The sequence below is a fragment of the Pan troglodytes genome, chromosome 12 (genome assembly GCF_028858775.2).
Source record: "Pan troglodytes isolate AG18354 chromosome 12, NHGRI_mPanTro3-v2.0_pri, whole genome shotgun sequence".
Lineage (NCBI taxonomy): Eukaryota > Metazoa > Chordata > Mammalia > Primates > Hominidae > Pan > Pan troglodytes.
The window spans coordinates 102,563,625-102,580,043 of NC_072410.2; the positions used below are offsets into that span (position 1 = coordinate 102,563,625).

At 37.5% G+C, this 16,419-nt stretch overlaps 1 protein-coding gene across 50 annotated transcripts in view; it reads left to right on the forward strand.

Annotated features, from left to right (window-relative positions):
- The window catches only part of PUM2 (pumilio RNA binding family member 2), a 103,488-nt gene that overhangs the window by 39,108 nt on the left and 47,961 nt on the right, over positions 1-16,419 (forward strand). For 45 of the 50 annotated variants that reach the window (XM_063789252.1, XM_009442071.4, XM_063789260.1 and 42 more), the window contains 5 exons: positions 816-1,003; positions 1,576-1,745; positions 4,661-4,931; positions 5,175-5,268; positions 15,786-15,911. In XM_063789252.1, the coding sequence (XP_063645322.1) occupies positions 816-1,003; positions 1,576-1,745; positions 4,661-4,931; positions 5,175-5,268; positions 15,786-15,911 (849 nt within the window). The remainder of the gene's footprint in view (positions 1-815; positions 1,004-1,575; positions 1,746-4,660; positions 4,932-5,174; positions 5,269-15,785; positions 15,912-16,419) is intronic. The other 5 variants (XM_063789274.1, XM_063789272.1, XM_063789275.1 and 2 more) reach the window with 1 other exon arrangement.

The window sequence follows — 16,419 nt, forward strand, 5'->3', positions numbered from 1 at the left end:
TGTGTGGAAGCTCTTTAATTAGATCCCATTTGCCAATTTTGGCTTTTGTTGCCATTGCTTTTGATGTTTTAGTCATGAAGTCCTTGCCCATGCCTATGTCCTGAATGGTATTGCCTAGGTTTCCTTCTAGGGTTTTTATGGTTTTAGGTCTTACATTTAAGTCTTTAATCCATCTTGAGTTAATTTTTGTATAAGGTGTAAGGAAGGGATCCAGTTTCAGCTTTCTACATATGGCTAGCCAGTTTTCCCAGCACCATTTATTAAATAGGGAATCCTTTCCCCATTGCTTGTTTTTCTCAGGTTTGTCAAAGATCAGGTGGCTATAGATGTGTTATTTCTGAGGCCTCTGTTCTGTTCCATTGATCTATATATCTGTTTTGGTACCAGTACCATGCTGTCTTGGATACTGTAGCCTTGTATTATAGTTTGAAATCAAGTAGTGTGATATCTCCAACTTTGTTCTTTTTGCTTAGGATTGTCTTCGCTATGCGGACTCTTTTTTGGTTCCATATGAAATTTAAAGTAATTTTATCTAATTCTGTGAAGAAAGTCAGTGGTAGCTTGATGGGGATAGCATTGAATCTGTAAATTACCTTGGGTAGTATGGCCATTTTCATGATATTGATTATTCCTATCTATGAGCATGGAATGTTCTTCCATTTGTTTGTGTCCTATGAAGAGCTTTATATAAAGATTATAGTAATAACATTCAAAATAAAACAATGTGCTGATTTTTCTTACTTCAGTATATTAATTTGTTTAACTACATTTTGTTTAACTTATAAGTATATAATTGTGTTTTTTCTTCCAAACAGACCATTCAATGTCCCAGCCTATTATGGTACAGAGAAGATCTGGACAGGGTTTTCATGGAAACAGTGAAGTAAATGCAATACTGTCTCCGCGATCAGAAAGTGGAGGCCTTGGTGTGAGCATGGTAGAATATGTATTAAGTTCTTCTCCTGCTGATAAATTGGATTCTCGATTTAGGAAGGGAAATTTTGTAAGTATTTTGAATAAAGAAATATTTAATATTTGCTTGAGAGTTATTTGGTTACGTTACTTTTATTTTTAATTCAATTTGTTTTTCTGTGCCCTTCCTATAGCTAAGAGAAATTTTGTAACTATTATTGCTATTCTTCTGCTTAGCCACTTGAAAAACGTGAGATGATAGAACCATTGGAAATATGTATAATCTGAACCATGTTACAAAAGTCAAATCATACTAATTTTAAAACATAATCTGTAAAATTAAAATTGCTTATTCCTGGTAGTGCTTGATCTGAAAGTAACTAAACAAAATCGTCTACGAATTAAAGAAAATTTTAATCTAGTTTGTGGTGTTAACTGCTTTTCCAGCACCGCTATAGTTAAGGTTGCCTTAGCCCTTCTGTTATAAATCACTAGTTTGTACGCAATTTTTTGGCCTTTGATAAATTAATTGACTACGAAATTAAATAAGATTCAATGCTTTTATTGTTTACATGCACTGTAGTGTAGTGTTAGGTCACCTTATGGTGCCTTTTTTTTGTGTTCTATTAAATATTCAGAATCAAACAGATTCTTTTTCCTCAGGGCACTAGAGATGCTGAAACAGATGGACCTGAGAAAGGAGATCAAAAAGGCAAGGCTTCTCCATTTGAGGAGGACCAAAACAGAGATCTTAAACAAGGAGATGATGATGATTCTAAAATAAATGGCAGAGGTTTGCCAAATGGAATGGATGCCGATTGCAAAGATTTTAAGTAAGATTTTAACTTTCTCAAGAAGAAAAGCGTATCTTTTTAGGGATTATTACTATTAGTTGATGTGACTGATTTAGACATTTTCATCATTTAGGTTTATTTCCTTTGAACTTTGTGTTAATCTGGACAAAATTTTAGTTTTTTACTATAAAGAAAATTTGTGATTATGAACCATTTAAAAAAATAATCTTCAAACCAGCCTCTGAAACAGTGCATTCTGTTAAAGGAGTAATGTTAGAAGCTGTGCTTACTTTTCTGGTAATATAATAGTCTAAATTTGAACTTTTTCCTCTCTGTTAAATTTTAGTGAACTGTAGGTTTACTCTGATTTTTTTTTTTCCCCTCTTGGGAGTGCTTTTGAGCACCTTTCAGTGGAGTTTTCTTCCTTCTGAGTATATATGCCCTGCCTCCCATTTAACTTTTAAGAGGAGACAAAATTAGCTTAGGAGCAGTAATCTTTCTTACAATATATGAGTTTGTGCTAATACTTAAGATTATTCCTGCAAATAGCAAATAGGGAACATATTAGAGACTTCTAAAAGTTAGCTTTAAGCTCATAATTTTTTACATTGTAGCCTTTTGTTGTCTTTTTATGGCAGTTAAATGAATACTTTAGCCTTTGGTCTTAGATTAGACAGTATACATTTATCTACATATTAGGGAGTTGTTTCTTTGTATTGATTTTCTGTAATATTTCAATAATGAGGTGCTTTGGAGCTTGTATCTGAAAATGAGTTGTTTCTTTGAGGTCTTATGACCATGGAATCTTACATAAAAAAGTATTAGGTATATGGTGGGTGGTATACTTTTACATTTATTGCCTTTAATTATCAAAAGCAAAGTAACAATGCTTCTTAAAAACAGTGCCATTTCTATCTGTTCTGAGTGCAAAAAAGCATCCAAAACCAGTAAACCTCTTTTAACAAGAAATACATTTAATGTTATTCAGATTTAGAAATTTATTTCGAGTTTGTTCTTCACTATTACCTAATCTAAGTTTTAGTAAAGGAAATGCATGTAAAATTAAGTAGATGATAAACCCTTCAGAGTATACATTTATAATTGAAGTGTTAATACACCATTAACTATAGCAAGAAAATAGCACCACTGATAGCATTACTTCTTTTCCTAATGTCCTCTATTTTTGCTATATATGAGTTACTTTGTGTGAGAGGTTATACTTCTCCCCTGAAATATTAATGTGGACTTTACATTTATTAGCATTCTAATTTTATTCCATTAAGTTTTTAGGTATCTTTTAAATTACTAATTATTTTAGATAGAGTATTAGTTACTACTTGACAGTATTAAAATGTGTTAACACAATCAACAGCTGTGGTCATACGGTCACTATGCCAGCACATCATTAATTTCTACATTAACTAATATGTCATCAATATATACATTATTGGAGTAGAACAGAAATGAGTAAAAGAACGATTGGACACTTATTTTTTAAAGAAAAATTGGCTGATTTTAAAGAAAATGCTTTTAGTTTTATCTTTTCATTCCATATGTTCCAAATGAAAAAAGAGCCTTTGGGATGTTCACGTACAAAATTAGGTGTGGCTTAAAGGGAAAGGAGTTTGAAATCTTCTGATTTTGCAAGGACAAAATGATTGATGTTTAAGTGAAGTGTAAGTTTGCTTACATATCTACAGAGAACAATTCTTGTAATCAAGAAATTGCTTTGTAAACTACTCTATATGTTAGCAAATTTATTCCCATTCAGACCACCTGAAGTTGGGAAGAGTTAGCTGTAGCAACTGGCATTAAAAGCCAGGTAGAACAGTTACTGCCATTTACTTAATGTACTCAAGTTTGAATATCCTGTGAATGCATAGTTACTCTGAACAATAAACTCTTTCTTACAAAGGAAAGGATCCTATATAAAACATTTATTTATAAGATAAGCTATAAATGAGGATTGATAATGGGCTAGAAATGTAAGTTTAGACCATGAAGGTGTTAATAAAAAGAGAAGCCAGTGCTTAAAATTTAGTCCAGTGTTAATGAATTCCTTGTGAAAATTAAAGAGGCCGTATAGTAGTAAGGTCCTTTTTTTTTTTTTTTTTTTTTTTTTTAATGTAGAAAGATCCTTTTCTTGCTGTGTATACTTAAGTTTTGATAAATGTCATACATTTCGATTTCTTTCTGATGGTTTCAGCTGAACTATTTGGTATAATAAGCATGGTCTTCGGAGGGCTTTCATAAATAGTTGCTTTTGTTCTTGTTAGTTGGAATCAAAAGGTCATCTCTTAAGTCTCCTCAATAAGAAAACTGCAGCTTGAAAGATGACATGACTTGCTCAAAATCATATTTAAAAGACAAAGTCAGAAGTCAGCCTTTTGACTTATCATGTACAGTACTCTTTTCCTGTTGCATCCCACATTTTGGCCCCTTAAATAATAAGACCATTATGATCTCTTATGGCCAGATTTTTTTCTTAAGTATTATTAAACAGGATGTTATGGCAAAATTATGTGTTGGCAGGGCAGGACAGCAGTATGGTAAGTGGGTTTTGGTTTTGAGCTTTTTCATATTTGCCACTTAATAACCTGCTGTTAATACACTGTTCTTTGTGACTGTGACTTGAGACAGAGATTTCAGGTAGTATAAGCCTAAGTTGTGATACTGGCCAGTTTTTCTAATGTGTAAAATTGCATTATATCTTTATGTTATTCAGATTGAAGGGAGTAATCATTAATAATATTTTTAAAATCCTCAAATCATGCCAGCTGTTAAGAGGAAAGTTATATTAAATAGAAAAAAATGTGATAAGGTGGCATAGTGACCCAGAATGCCTTATTCACTGTGTTTTATGACCATTTGTTTTTCATGATTTTTCTATTTTCCCATTTCGCCATTTGACTTGTTACTTTTATTCATAATGCTTTTCTATTTTCTTTATGTAGTCGTACTCCTGGAAGTCGTCAAGCCTCTCCAACTGAAGTAGTTGAGCGCTTGGGCCCCAATACTAATCCCTCAGAAGGACTGGGGCCTCTTCCTAATCCTACAGCTAATAAACCACTTGTTGAAGAATTTTCAAATCCTGAAACTCAGAATCTGGATGCCATGGAACAAGTTGGTCTGGAATCCTTACAGTTTGACTATCCTGGTAATCAGGTACCAATGGACTCTTCAGGAGCTACTGTAGGCCTTTTTGACTACAATTCCCAGCAGCAGGTAAAAGCATGTTCTTTCTTTAAGAAGGTCCTCTTAACTGTATACTGGTTTAGCCTGAAGTGCTATGTGGCATTGAAAAGAATGGTAGGGGTTTTTGAGTACTAAATGTTTTATTGATTAAAGTGTCCTTGTATTTGAGAAAGTCCTCCCCAAAAAAAAATGTTTAAAATGTTTTATTCAGATTTCTGATTAGAAATGAAAGATTTTGACACTAATCTTTGTGTTAAATATTTTCCCTAATAGCTCTTTCAGAGGACTAATGCACTAACAGTTCAGCAGTTAACTGCAGCTCAACAGCAGCAATATGCATTAGCAGCAGCTCAGCAGCCACATATAGGTGAGTCTTCATACGTTCTCATTTTGACCAAAGTCTTGTTAAAATGTCTAGGATGTTTCACTTTTCGTTTACTGATAGGTGAGGTTTTGTTACTTTTTGAAACATCTGAGATCAACAAGTAATAGGTTGTATGACAAAGGTGTTTATTAACTAGGGAATTGTTTCTGATTATTATTTGCATCACTGGTTAAATTAAATAAAAATCTGTAATTCGATAAAAGTTGTCATCACGTAAGTTTTTCTCCAATGTGAAGTTGAGAAAGTCAGACACTTGGAAATTCAAATTTACTTATTTGTGTCCATTATCAAGTCAGTATGTTCATTTAAATTTTTTTGTAAAATATTTTTTTCCATGAAGTTATTTGGTCTTTGACTTTTAATCTGCTAGAATTCAAGCTTGGTACATGATGTTGTCTGTACTAGGTCTCCCCACTACATCCCACAATAATAATATGGGAATAACTTCCCTATACCCTTTACCCAGTTCCCCCTAATGGCTACACTTAAATAATTACAGTACAGTATCAAAAACAGTAATATGATATTGATGCAGTATGTATGTATAGTTTTATTTTATTTTATCAGGTGTAGATTTGTGTAAACATTTTTATGCCTGTCTGATTTTGTCTAAGTTTGTATGAAGACTATTAACATCAGAGTCTATGGAAGGGGGTTGTCTTTCCTTAACGTCATATTGTTCTGTGTTAGTGCAATAAGGCTTCCTAAGCCCTAATTTTTATTTTTCAGTTTTTTTGTTTGTTTATTTTGGAGAGAGAGTCTCACTCTCACCCAGGCTGGAGTACAGTGGGGCGATCTTGGCTCACTTCAGCCTCCGCCTTCTGGGTTCAAGAGATTCTCCTGCCTCAGCCTTCTGAGTAGCTGGGATCACAGGCGTCTGCCACCACATCTGGCTAATTTTTGTATTTTTAGTAGAGACGGGGGTTTTACCATGTTGGCCAGGCTGGTCTTGAGCTCCAGATCTCAGGTGATCAGCCCCCCCTCGGCCTCCCAAAGTGCTGGGATTGCAGGTGTGAGCCACCGCGTCTGGCCTATTTTTTGTTTTCATCAAAAATGTCAGGCTGCACAGTGGCGCCATCCTGAAATCCCAGCACTTTGGGAGGCTGAGGCAGGTGGATCACCTGAGGTCAGGAGTTTGAGACCATCCTGGCCGACATGGTGAAACCCCGTCTCTACAAAAATACAAAAATTAGCTGGGCTTAGCAGTGGGGGTCTGTAATCCCGTCTACTTGGGTGTCTGAGGCAGAGAATCGCTTGAACCTGGGAGACGGAGACTGCAGTGAAGCAAGATTGCACCACTGCACTCCAGCCTGGGTGACAGAGAGAGACTCCGCTCAAGAAAAAAAAAAAAAAGTCCACATTTATAGGTGAGTGCCAGTCGCAGCATGTACTCTGGCCCCGTTTCTTTCCTCTTTTTGCCTCTCTTTCCTTTTTTCCCTACCCCCTTTATCCCTCGTTTGTCCTCTTATGTTAGAAATGTACTGCTACCTGTCTATTCATGGACAGCACAACGGTTTTTATTTCTTGAGGCTTTATGTTATAATATTTGGCAGGCTAATACATCTATTACTCTTCTTTTTTGGAGTTTTAAGTTTTTGGTTCTTGCTTATTTGCTTTTTTGTATGAACTTCAAAATTAGCTTATCTACTTCCAGAAGATAGGATTAAATGTTGTAATTTACTTAGGGAAATTTGACATCTTTATGCCATCAAGCATCAGGTTTTTTTTGTTGTTATTGTTTTTGTTGTTGTTTCTTTGACAAGGAGGTCTTGTTGTTTGACCCAGGCTGGAGTGCAGTGGTGCAGTCTTGGCTCACTGCAACTGCTGCCTCCCAGGCTCAAGTGATCCTCTCGCCGCAGCCTCCCGAGTAGCTGGGACCACAGGTGCACGCCACCACACCTGGCTAATTTTTTGTAGAGACAGGGTTTCACCATGTTGCCCAGGCTGGTCCTGAGCTCAAGTGATCCACCCACCTCAGCCTCCCAAAGTGCTGGGATTACAGGCATGAGCCACCGTGCCCTGCTGACATCAAGTATTCTTGTCCAGGGTGTGATGTGTCTTTATTTTTGTTCAAGTTTACTGTAGTGTCATTTGAGTTGCTTTAAAATTTTTCTCATAGGGTTTCTCATATTTCATTCTAAGTTTATTTTATGTATTTTATGTTTTGTTATTGTAAATGGCTTTCTTCCTGTCTTTCATTGTAGCTTTAAAGTGTTATCTATGAAAACTCGAGTACCATATATCAGATTTCATGAATGATATTTTAAAATAGTTGAATCATCTTCCCATTCTTGGAATAAAAAAGACTTGTATATAACAATTATTTCTTTTAACATACTCTTTCAATTTGCTAGTATTTCATTTAGGATTTTTGCATCTATATAGTTAGGTGAAATTAGTCTCTGTGTATCTGCAGTTTTTTCACGTTTTTTAGTGTCAGCATTCTTGCTTCACAAAAATAATTTTAGATAGGTCTTTTTTTTTTTTTTTTTTTTTCCAAAGACAGGGTCTTACTCTGTCACCCAGACTGGAGTGCAGTGGTACAGCCTCAGCTTCCCAGGCTGAAGCAATCCTTTCATCTCAGCCTCCCACGTAGCTTGGGACTATAGGCTCGAGCCATGATGCCCAGTGAATTTTTTGTAGAGACGGGGATTCACCCTATTGTCCAGGCTGGTCTCGAACTCCTGGGCTCAAGTAATCCACCTGACTCAGCCTCCCAAAGTGCTGGGATTATAGACATGAGCCACTGCGCCCAGCCATTTCTTTCTTATTTTAATGCCTTAGAGTATTTTAATAATATTGGACTTATGTAATCTTTAAAGATGTGGCAGAACTTTCGTGTGTGAGAAACCTAATATAAATAAATTTGAAAACCTAGAAAGCATAGTGTATCAAAATTGACCCCACATTTTAACTCAATTCCACAGTTAAGCAAATTCATTGTTGACAATCTTTTTTATCCAAGTTTGCCTGGTCACCTCTTAGCTGGCCAATAGCTCATTTAGAAAAGGACTAGTCGGCCGGGCGCGGTGGCTCACGCCTGTAATCCCAGCACTTTGGGAGGCCGAGGCGGGCGGATCACGAGGTCAGGAGATCGAGACCATCCTGGCTAACACGGTGAAACCCCGTCTCTACTAAAAATACAAAAAATTAGCCGGGCGTGGTAGCGGGCGCCTGTAGTCCCAGCTACTCGGGAGGCTGAGGCAGGAGAATGGCGTGAACCCGGGAGGCGGAGCTTGCAGTGAGCCGAGATCGCGCCACTGCACTCCAGCCTGGGCGACAGAGCGAGACTCCGTCTCAAAAAAAAAAAAAAAAAAAAAAAAAAAGGACTAGTCGACAGAAATATGTATAATATGTACCATATAATTTGCGGTTATTTAGTAATCACATTTTTAAAAATTAAAAAATAGGTGAAAGTAATTTGAATATTTTATTTAGCTCATATCCAAAATATTGCAAAATGTAGTCAATATGGAACTTACTAATGAGAATTTTTGCATTCTTTTCTTTATATTGTTTTTGAAATATAGCTGATCTCAAGTCAGCTTTGAATATAGCTGATCTCAAACTAGTCACATTTTAAATGCACAGTGACTATATGTGGAAAATTTTTAGAGTGCGAGTTGACAGATGTCTTCTGTACAAAGGGCTGTTGACTATTTAAAGCTTTGCATCCCATATGGGTTCGATCACGACCACTCCACTGTGCTGGTAAAGCATGAAAATGGTTATTAGATGATGCATAAATATTGCTATGTTCCAGTAAAACTTTACTTATGGGTGCTGAAATAGGAATTTCAAATAATTTTCATGTGTTTGAATTTTATTTTTTTGAACCATTTAAAAATATTAAAACTATTCTTAGCTAGTTTGTACAAAAATAGGTAAGACGCAGGCTTAACCCATGTACTTGGCCAGACAGAAATAATAGATAGGATAGAATGAAAACAAAAAGACAGGGTTATGTAGTTGATTGGAGAGTTCCTAGAGTACAAGGAGTTGAGGGAGAATCCATAGGGGGGTAAATTGGGAATAAAGCCAGGTGACCTACAGATGGCTAGAAGAGGAATAAACAAACAAAAAGGGGCCTATACAGTTCAGGCTTTGGGGGTTGAGTTATAGTAACCATGTAAGAGCTCCCCCAGCTACTAATAAAAGACCTGGTTTTGAGATTTGACCCTATAGTATGTAGTTTAGGCAATAATTCTGATACCACATAATGAACAAGTGAGTGCAAGAGAAACTCTCATGCAAGATAATGTTTCAAACAAAAATGACAGTACAAAGAAGAAGGATCAGCCAGAAAACATGTCGCAGAGTTCTAAGTTATGGAAGGGAACTTTAAAGTTGTGCAAAGAATGTAAGGGTATTTTCAGAACCTTAAGAGATAAAGGGTGTGAGCCATCAGAGATTATCAGAAGTCGTAAAACAACAGATTGCTGTGAAAAGGAGCCATTTCATGGTCTTGTAAATAAGTCATTGAAAAAATAGTTCTAGGTGAGCTGCATAATTGGCTATCACCTACCGCTAAATGAATTAGGATATAAAACGTAGATGGTCGCCCAGAACACTGAAATTCCCTATAGTAATCAAGACATGGGAAATATAAAGGAGAAATGAAAAGCTATGGAATGAGTTAGGGAGTAAGTAAGGATGTACAAAGCATTTGTAAAGAAAACTGTAAACTTTTCCAGAAGTCTTGAATAAATGGAGACGTGATTTTTCTGGGCAAAACTCAGCATTATAAAAATGTCAGTTCTCCCTAAATTAATGTGTGTATTAAATATACGCTTGGTCAGAATCCCAGCAGGTTTTTTTTTTCTCTTTAAAAAAAAAAAAAACTTGAAAGCTTGATTTTGATGTTTGTCTCAGAAAAGTAAATGGTACTTTTCTGTCACCCAGGCATGGAGTGCAGTGGCCTATGGCTAATTGCAGCCTCAACCTCCCAGGCTCAAGCAGTGCTCCCAGAAAAACCAGAAAATTAATGGAAAACTAAAATTAAAGCGGAGGAGGAGGGCTTGCTCAACCATATTGTTTCCGAGCAGAAGCACTCACTGCCTGATGCAGTAGAAGCCAATGCTATGGCACCAGGTTTTTGAGAAAAGAAAAGCTTTTTTTGTAGGTCAACCAACAAGGAGACAGGAATCCAGCTCAAGTCTATCTCCCTGTGCTGGCTTTAAGGGAGTAATTTTTATTAGAAAGGACTTGGGGAATGGATTTTGAGATTATTAAGTAATTGGTGGAAGAAAAGGGGAGGCCTGGGAAGTCCTCAGCATGCACAGCTATCTCTTCATGCCACCTGATGGGTCGCATGTGCAAATTGCGGGAGAGTTAGTATGAAGCGTGGTGGAAATTTGGGCTGTGATGTCAGCAAGCTTGTTCTGCACAGACTGCAGTCCATATTGGTTTTAACCGATTTCAGCCAGTTTTGTTATCTTATAAACAGAGAGTTTCTGCATTTCTTTCTGCAAATTTGAACAGTTTCTGCATTTCTTTCTGCAGATTCTTTCTTTTCATATCTGCCATCCTGCAAACTCAAGAATTTTCATTAGTTACTGCTTTCTTTAACTTTTTGGAGCACAGTTTCAGTTTTTTAAAACAATTATTATGACAATTAAAATAGTGTGGTACTGGACTCAAAATGTATGAGTAGATCATTGAACAAGATTACTTTGAAATAGATCCATGTGTGCATGCATGCTTGTTTAGGGTAGAGTGATGAGATGAATTTCAAATCAATGCCAAAAGAATGATTATTTGGAAAATAACTTGGGGGGTGGGGGCGGTTATTGGGTCTCATTCCTAATGGATTGAAATTTTTAATGAGAAAAACAAAAGCATAAAAGATTTGTTACAATTTCCTTGTTGATAGCCAAACAACCATGGATTAAAACAAAACTTTTTTAAAATTTTTAATTTACCTATTAGGTTGGCGAGTCTTCAGAATGTTTGATAATGTCCTGTTTTGGCAGGAGTGTAAGTGGCACTCATACTTTTGGAATGTAAACTGGTACAGTTTTCCTGGAAAATAATCTAGAAATGTGGATCAAGAATTTATATGACAGAAACAGAAAAGTCAGGTGTGTTGGCACCTGCCTTTATTCTCCGCTACTGGAGGTTGAGGCGGGAACATCAGTTGAGCCTAGGAGGTCGAGACCAGCCTGAACTCTGCAATATAGTGAGACATTGTCTCTTAAAAAGAGAATTTATGTTTTTGTCTGTTGAAGTAAATTTTTTTTAAGGATATAGTAATGTACAGACCTGTGTATCTAAAGAGAATAATAGCATTATTTATTTATAGCAAAAGATTATGAACCATCTAAATATATAAAAGTAGTAGATTGATTATATCATGTTCCTTCTATACAGAAGACTACATATTATGTAGCCATTAAAAAGAACGAGTGGCTGGGCACAGTGGCTCACGCCTGTAATCCCAGCACTGTGGGGAGGTCAAGTTGGGTGGATTGCTTGAGCCCAGGAGTTTGAGACCAGCCTAAGCAATAGGCAAAACCCTGTCTCTACAAAAATCAGCCAGGTATGGTAGTGCGTACCTGTAGTCCCAGCTACTCAGGAGGCTGAGGTGGGAGGATCACTTGAGCCTGGGAGGTGAAGGCTGAAATTAGCCATGATCATGCCACTGCACCCCAAGCCTGGGCAACAGAGCAAGACCTTGTCTCAAAAAAAAAAAAAAGGATGAGCTAGGTTTGTATCTGTAGACAGAGATTTATGATTAATTGGTAGGTGAAAAAGTGTATTAAAGTACAGTTATAGATTAGAATACAAAATGAATGAGTATGTATGCATTTAAAAGTATGTATACATATCAGGAAAGGTTACATGAGGATTTTCACTTTAGGAACCCTAATACATTGTTTTCTACTTTTGTGATAAAGATAATTCATGATAGATGAAGTTGCAAACCAAAAGACAACCGAGACAGGTCTCAATCAGTTTAGAAAGTTTATTTTGCCAAGTTTAAGGACATGCCCATGTCGCAGCCTCAGGAAGTCCTGACAACATGTGCCCAAGGTGGTTGGGGCACAACTTAGTTTTATACATTTTAAGAAGACTTGAGATATCAGTCAATATGCATAAGATGTACATTGGTTTGGTCCGGAAATATGGGACAACTGGAAGCTGGGAGGGGGCTACCAGGTCATAGGTAAATAAGAGACAAATGATTGCATTCTTTTGAGTTTCTGATTAGCTTTTCACTGAATGCACAATTCACAGGAATAATCAGTTGTGTGTTAGTCTGGCTTAGTGAAGAAATCAGATACGCTTTTTTCTCATGTGAGCAGAGGGATGACTTTGAGCTCTGCCTGTCCTTTGTCCATAAGGAATTTCCTTGAGGGCAAGCTGTAAGGCAGATACGTAGCTTTTTTTTTTTTTTTTTTTTTTCTCTTTCAATCTTTCTAGCTATCTTATTTAGGAATAGAATGGGAGGCAGGATTTGCCCAGTGCAGTTCCCAGCTTAACTTTTCTTTTTGGCTTGGTGATTTTTGGGAGATTTATTTTCCTTTCACTAACCTGAGTGGAATCTTGTAACCTTTTTGACCTAGGGCATAGCTAAAAATAGGACTCAACGAATGGCTTTAAAATGAAAGGATTTTATTGAACTCATAGTTTAATTCATATTTTCTTCACAGAAAGTATAAACCAAAATAAAATTCTAAGGCCCCCAGCAACCATCTGAATGGACTTCTTCCTTGGCCACGGTGCTCTTAAAATTTAACTTGAGGCCGGGTGCTATGGCTCACGCCTGTAATCCCAGCACTTTGGGAGGCCAAGGCGGGCGGATCACCTGAGGTCGGGAGTTCACAACCAGCCTGACCAACATGGAGAAACCCCGTCTCTACTAAAAATATAAAATTAGCCAGGCGTGGCAGCGCATGCCTGTAATCCCAGCTACTTGGGAGGCTGAGGCAGGAGAATCACTGGAACCCGGGAGGCGGAGGTTGTGGTGAGCCAAGATCGTGCTACTGTACTCCAACCTGGGCAACAAGAGCGAAACTCCGTCTCAAAAAAAAAAAAAAAAAAAAAAATTAACCTGAAGGACTGGTTCAGGCTGTGATGGGAAGTAGGGGTTGGACATGCTTCATTATACCTCTCCAGCATTAACATCAACGCAGACCTTAAGTCTGTTAAGGAACAGAGTCTATTCTCTCTGAAGCCTGCTATCTGGAGGATTCATCTGTATGATAAAACTGTTGTTTCCACAACCTCTTATCGCAACCCAAGCATTTCCTTTCTATTGATCCCAGGTCTTTAGATAAACTCAACCAATTTATCAACCAGAAAATTTTAAAATGTACCTATGGCCCTTATATTTGGCTCAGAATAAATCTCTTCAAATAATTTACCGAGTTTGACGCTTTTCATAGATAAAAGCAGATTTCTTAAATGGCTGTGTTGTGCCTAGACAAGAAATCAGTGTTGAGGCTTGTATTTTTTAAAATTAAATAGGCTATAAAAAATGATTGTGTATAGGGAAAACTCTCTAAAACCATGTTGTTGTTATTTATTTAGGAGACAGAGTCTTACTCTGTTGCCTAGGCTGGACTGCAGTGGTGTGATCTTGGCTCACTGCAACCTCCACCTCCTGGGTTCAAGCAATTCTCATGCCTCAGCCTCCCGAGTAGCTGGGATTACAGGCATGTGCTACCACACCCAGCTAATTTTTATATTTTTAGCAGAGACGGTCTTGAACTCCTGGCCTCAAGTGATCCGCCTACCTTGGCCTCCCAAAGTCCTGGGATCACAGGCATGAGCCACTATGCCTGGCCTAAAACCTTGTTTTTCCTCTACTCTCATGCCATGACAACACAGACTACTTCTGTGACCAAATGTGTGGGCGGTTTTCTCCACACAGCAAGCAGGAGACACCAGCTGGGTGTCCTCTAATTCAGTTCCAACACTGTCTACCCAGAGACAATGTCGGATCCCAGAAGTTGAGGCCTCAGTCTTCAGGACTGCTTTCCACCCCCAACACACACTGGTCACAAGTCTGGGCCTCCAGAACTTCTGACCGACTGGCTTCAAGTTGGAGTTCCCACAAGCCCCTCTTTGGGTTTGATTTGCTGGAGTGCCTCATAGAACACTTACTTTTACTGGTTTATTATGAAAGATACTGTTAAGGATACAGGTGTGCAGAGCTGCTGGGTAGGGTGAGGCATGGAGGAAGGGGTGCGGAGCTTCCATGCCCTCCCTGGGTGTGCCACCCTTCAGGAACCTGAATTTTGATTTTAAGGCCTAGTAAGATATATTTTCCTTTTGAATGCTTTTTAAAAATATTACTATTATCATTATTATTATTGTTGTTATTGTTATTATTTTGAGACGGAGTCTCGCCCTCTTGCCCAGGCTGGAGTGCAGTGGCGCTATCTTGGCTCACTCCAACCTCAGTCTCCTGACTAGCTGGGATTACCAGCGTTTGCCACCACTCCCAGCTAATTTTTTTGTATTTTTAGCAGAGACAGGGTTTCACCATGTTGGCCAGGCTGGTCTTGAACTCCTGACCTCAGGTATTCCACCTGCCTCGGCCTCCCAAAGTGCTGGGATTACATGCATGAGCCACCATGCCCGGCCTATTATTTTTTATTTATTTTTGAGACAGGGTCTCGTGAAGTAATTTTTTCCAGTAGCTATGGTTGAAAGACCTGTACAGTGATTCCTCAACATCTGAGAGTTTCTTCTCTCTTTAATGAGTACTGCAAATGTATATTTTTAGGTCTTTTTCAGCCTTTACTAAATTCATATGGACATATGTTACTCAGAAGTGAGTGTAACTGGCCTTTAAGCTCTTTCTTGTTTCCCTATTGACTGGAGGGTAAAGTCCAAACTACTTAGCATGAACCAGGAAGCTCTTCCTTGGTCTTCATGATGGTTATACCTCCAGTTTTATTTTATCTTACACTATACCTCATTCATTTTACTCACCCCTTCCAAAGTTTATTAGATGTTCCTCCTCTCTGTGCCCAGAGCACTTAATATGCTATATTGTATTTCTTAATATACCTGTTTTTCTCACCAGATGGAGTGCTTTGTGAGGGCAAATTGTATATTCCTGCCTCACTGAATCCCTAGCTCATAATGTGACTTTATAATATTGAGTGAAAAACTACTATTTACCAGTAGCAGTTCTGGCTCTCACATTTATTTTATGCCAGTCTCGTGCTAATACATACTGTGCAGTCATTTATTTTTGAATTTATATTTTTATTTTCTATAACATACCTCGAGACAGTACAGTTATGTCATAATCGGTATTACATTTAATTCTCACAGCAATTCTGCAAAACAGCTGTTTCTTAAATGAAAACTAATTTAGAGTTAGCGGTACATGCCCAAGGTCACTTAGTAAAAATTGGAACCATTATGCACACTCTCCTCCCCACCCCCATACCACCCCAGATTCAGAGTAGAAATGTTTTTATCTAATGAAAAAAATCATACTTTACATTGTTGTTTATTATTTCTCCCCTTTTAAAATATAGCTGGTGTATTCTCAGCAGGCCTTGCTCCAGCTGCATTTGTGCCAAATCCATACATTATTAGTGCTGCTCCTCCAGGGACCGATCCGTATACTGCAGCAGGATTGGCTGCAGCAGCTACATTAGCAGGTAACATACTATTTGTTCATCTTTATTATGGTTGCTTTTTAATGTATTTAGTTTTGGGTGTAAGCTTTATTTTTCTCTATTTGGGCAATTTGAAATTCCTAAGAAAAACTGAAACATTATCCAGAATGAACTAAAGTTTCCAGGAAGTTAGTAGTATTTTTCAACTGTAATGCTACAGGGAAAAGCTTAAGCAATAACTTTTCCTCATATACGTAATTGGCTTACATTTCAGCTTTATAGTTTTAGAAATCTATTGTCAACCATGAATCTCCATTTTAATGACAAACCCCATTACCCGCAGAGACAATGCAAAGTAAAATTACTTCTCAGAAAATAAAATAGAGGTAGGTGACCTGCATACACAGGTCAGGGATAGAATAGAGTAAGATAAACAGATACAGTAATTCTGAGAAAATATGTATCTAAAATTTCTTGAGCAATGCTAAAATGTACAAACAAGGTGGGGGACAAAAAGTTTGGATCAAGTTGGAAAGAACGTACTAAAAAC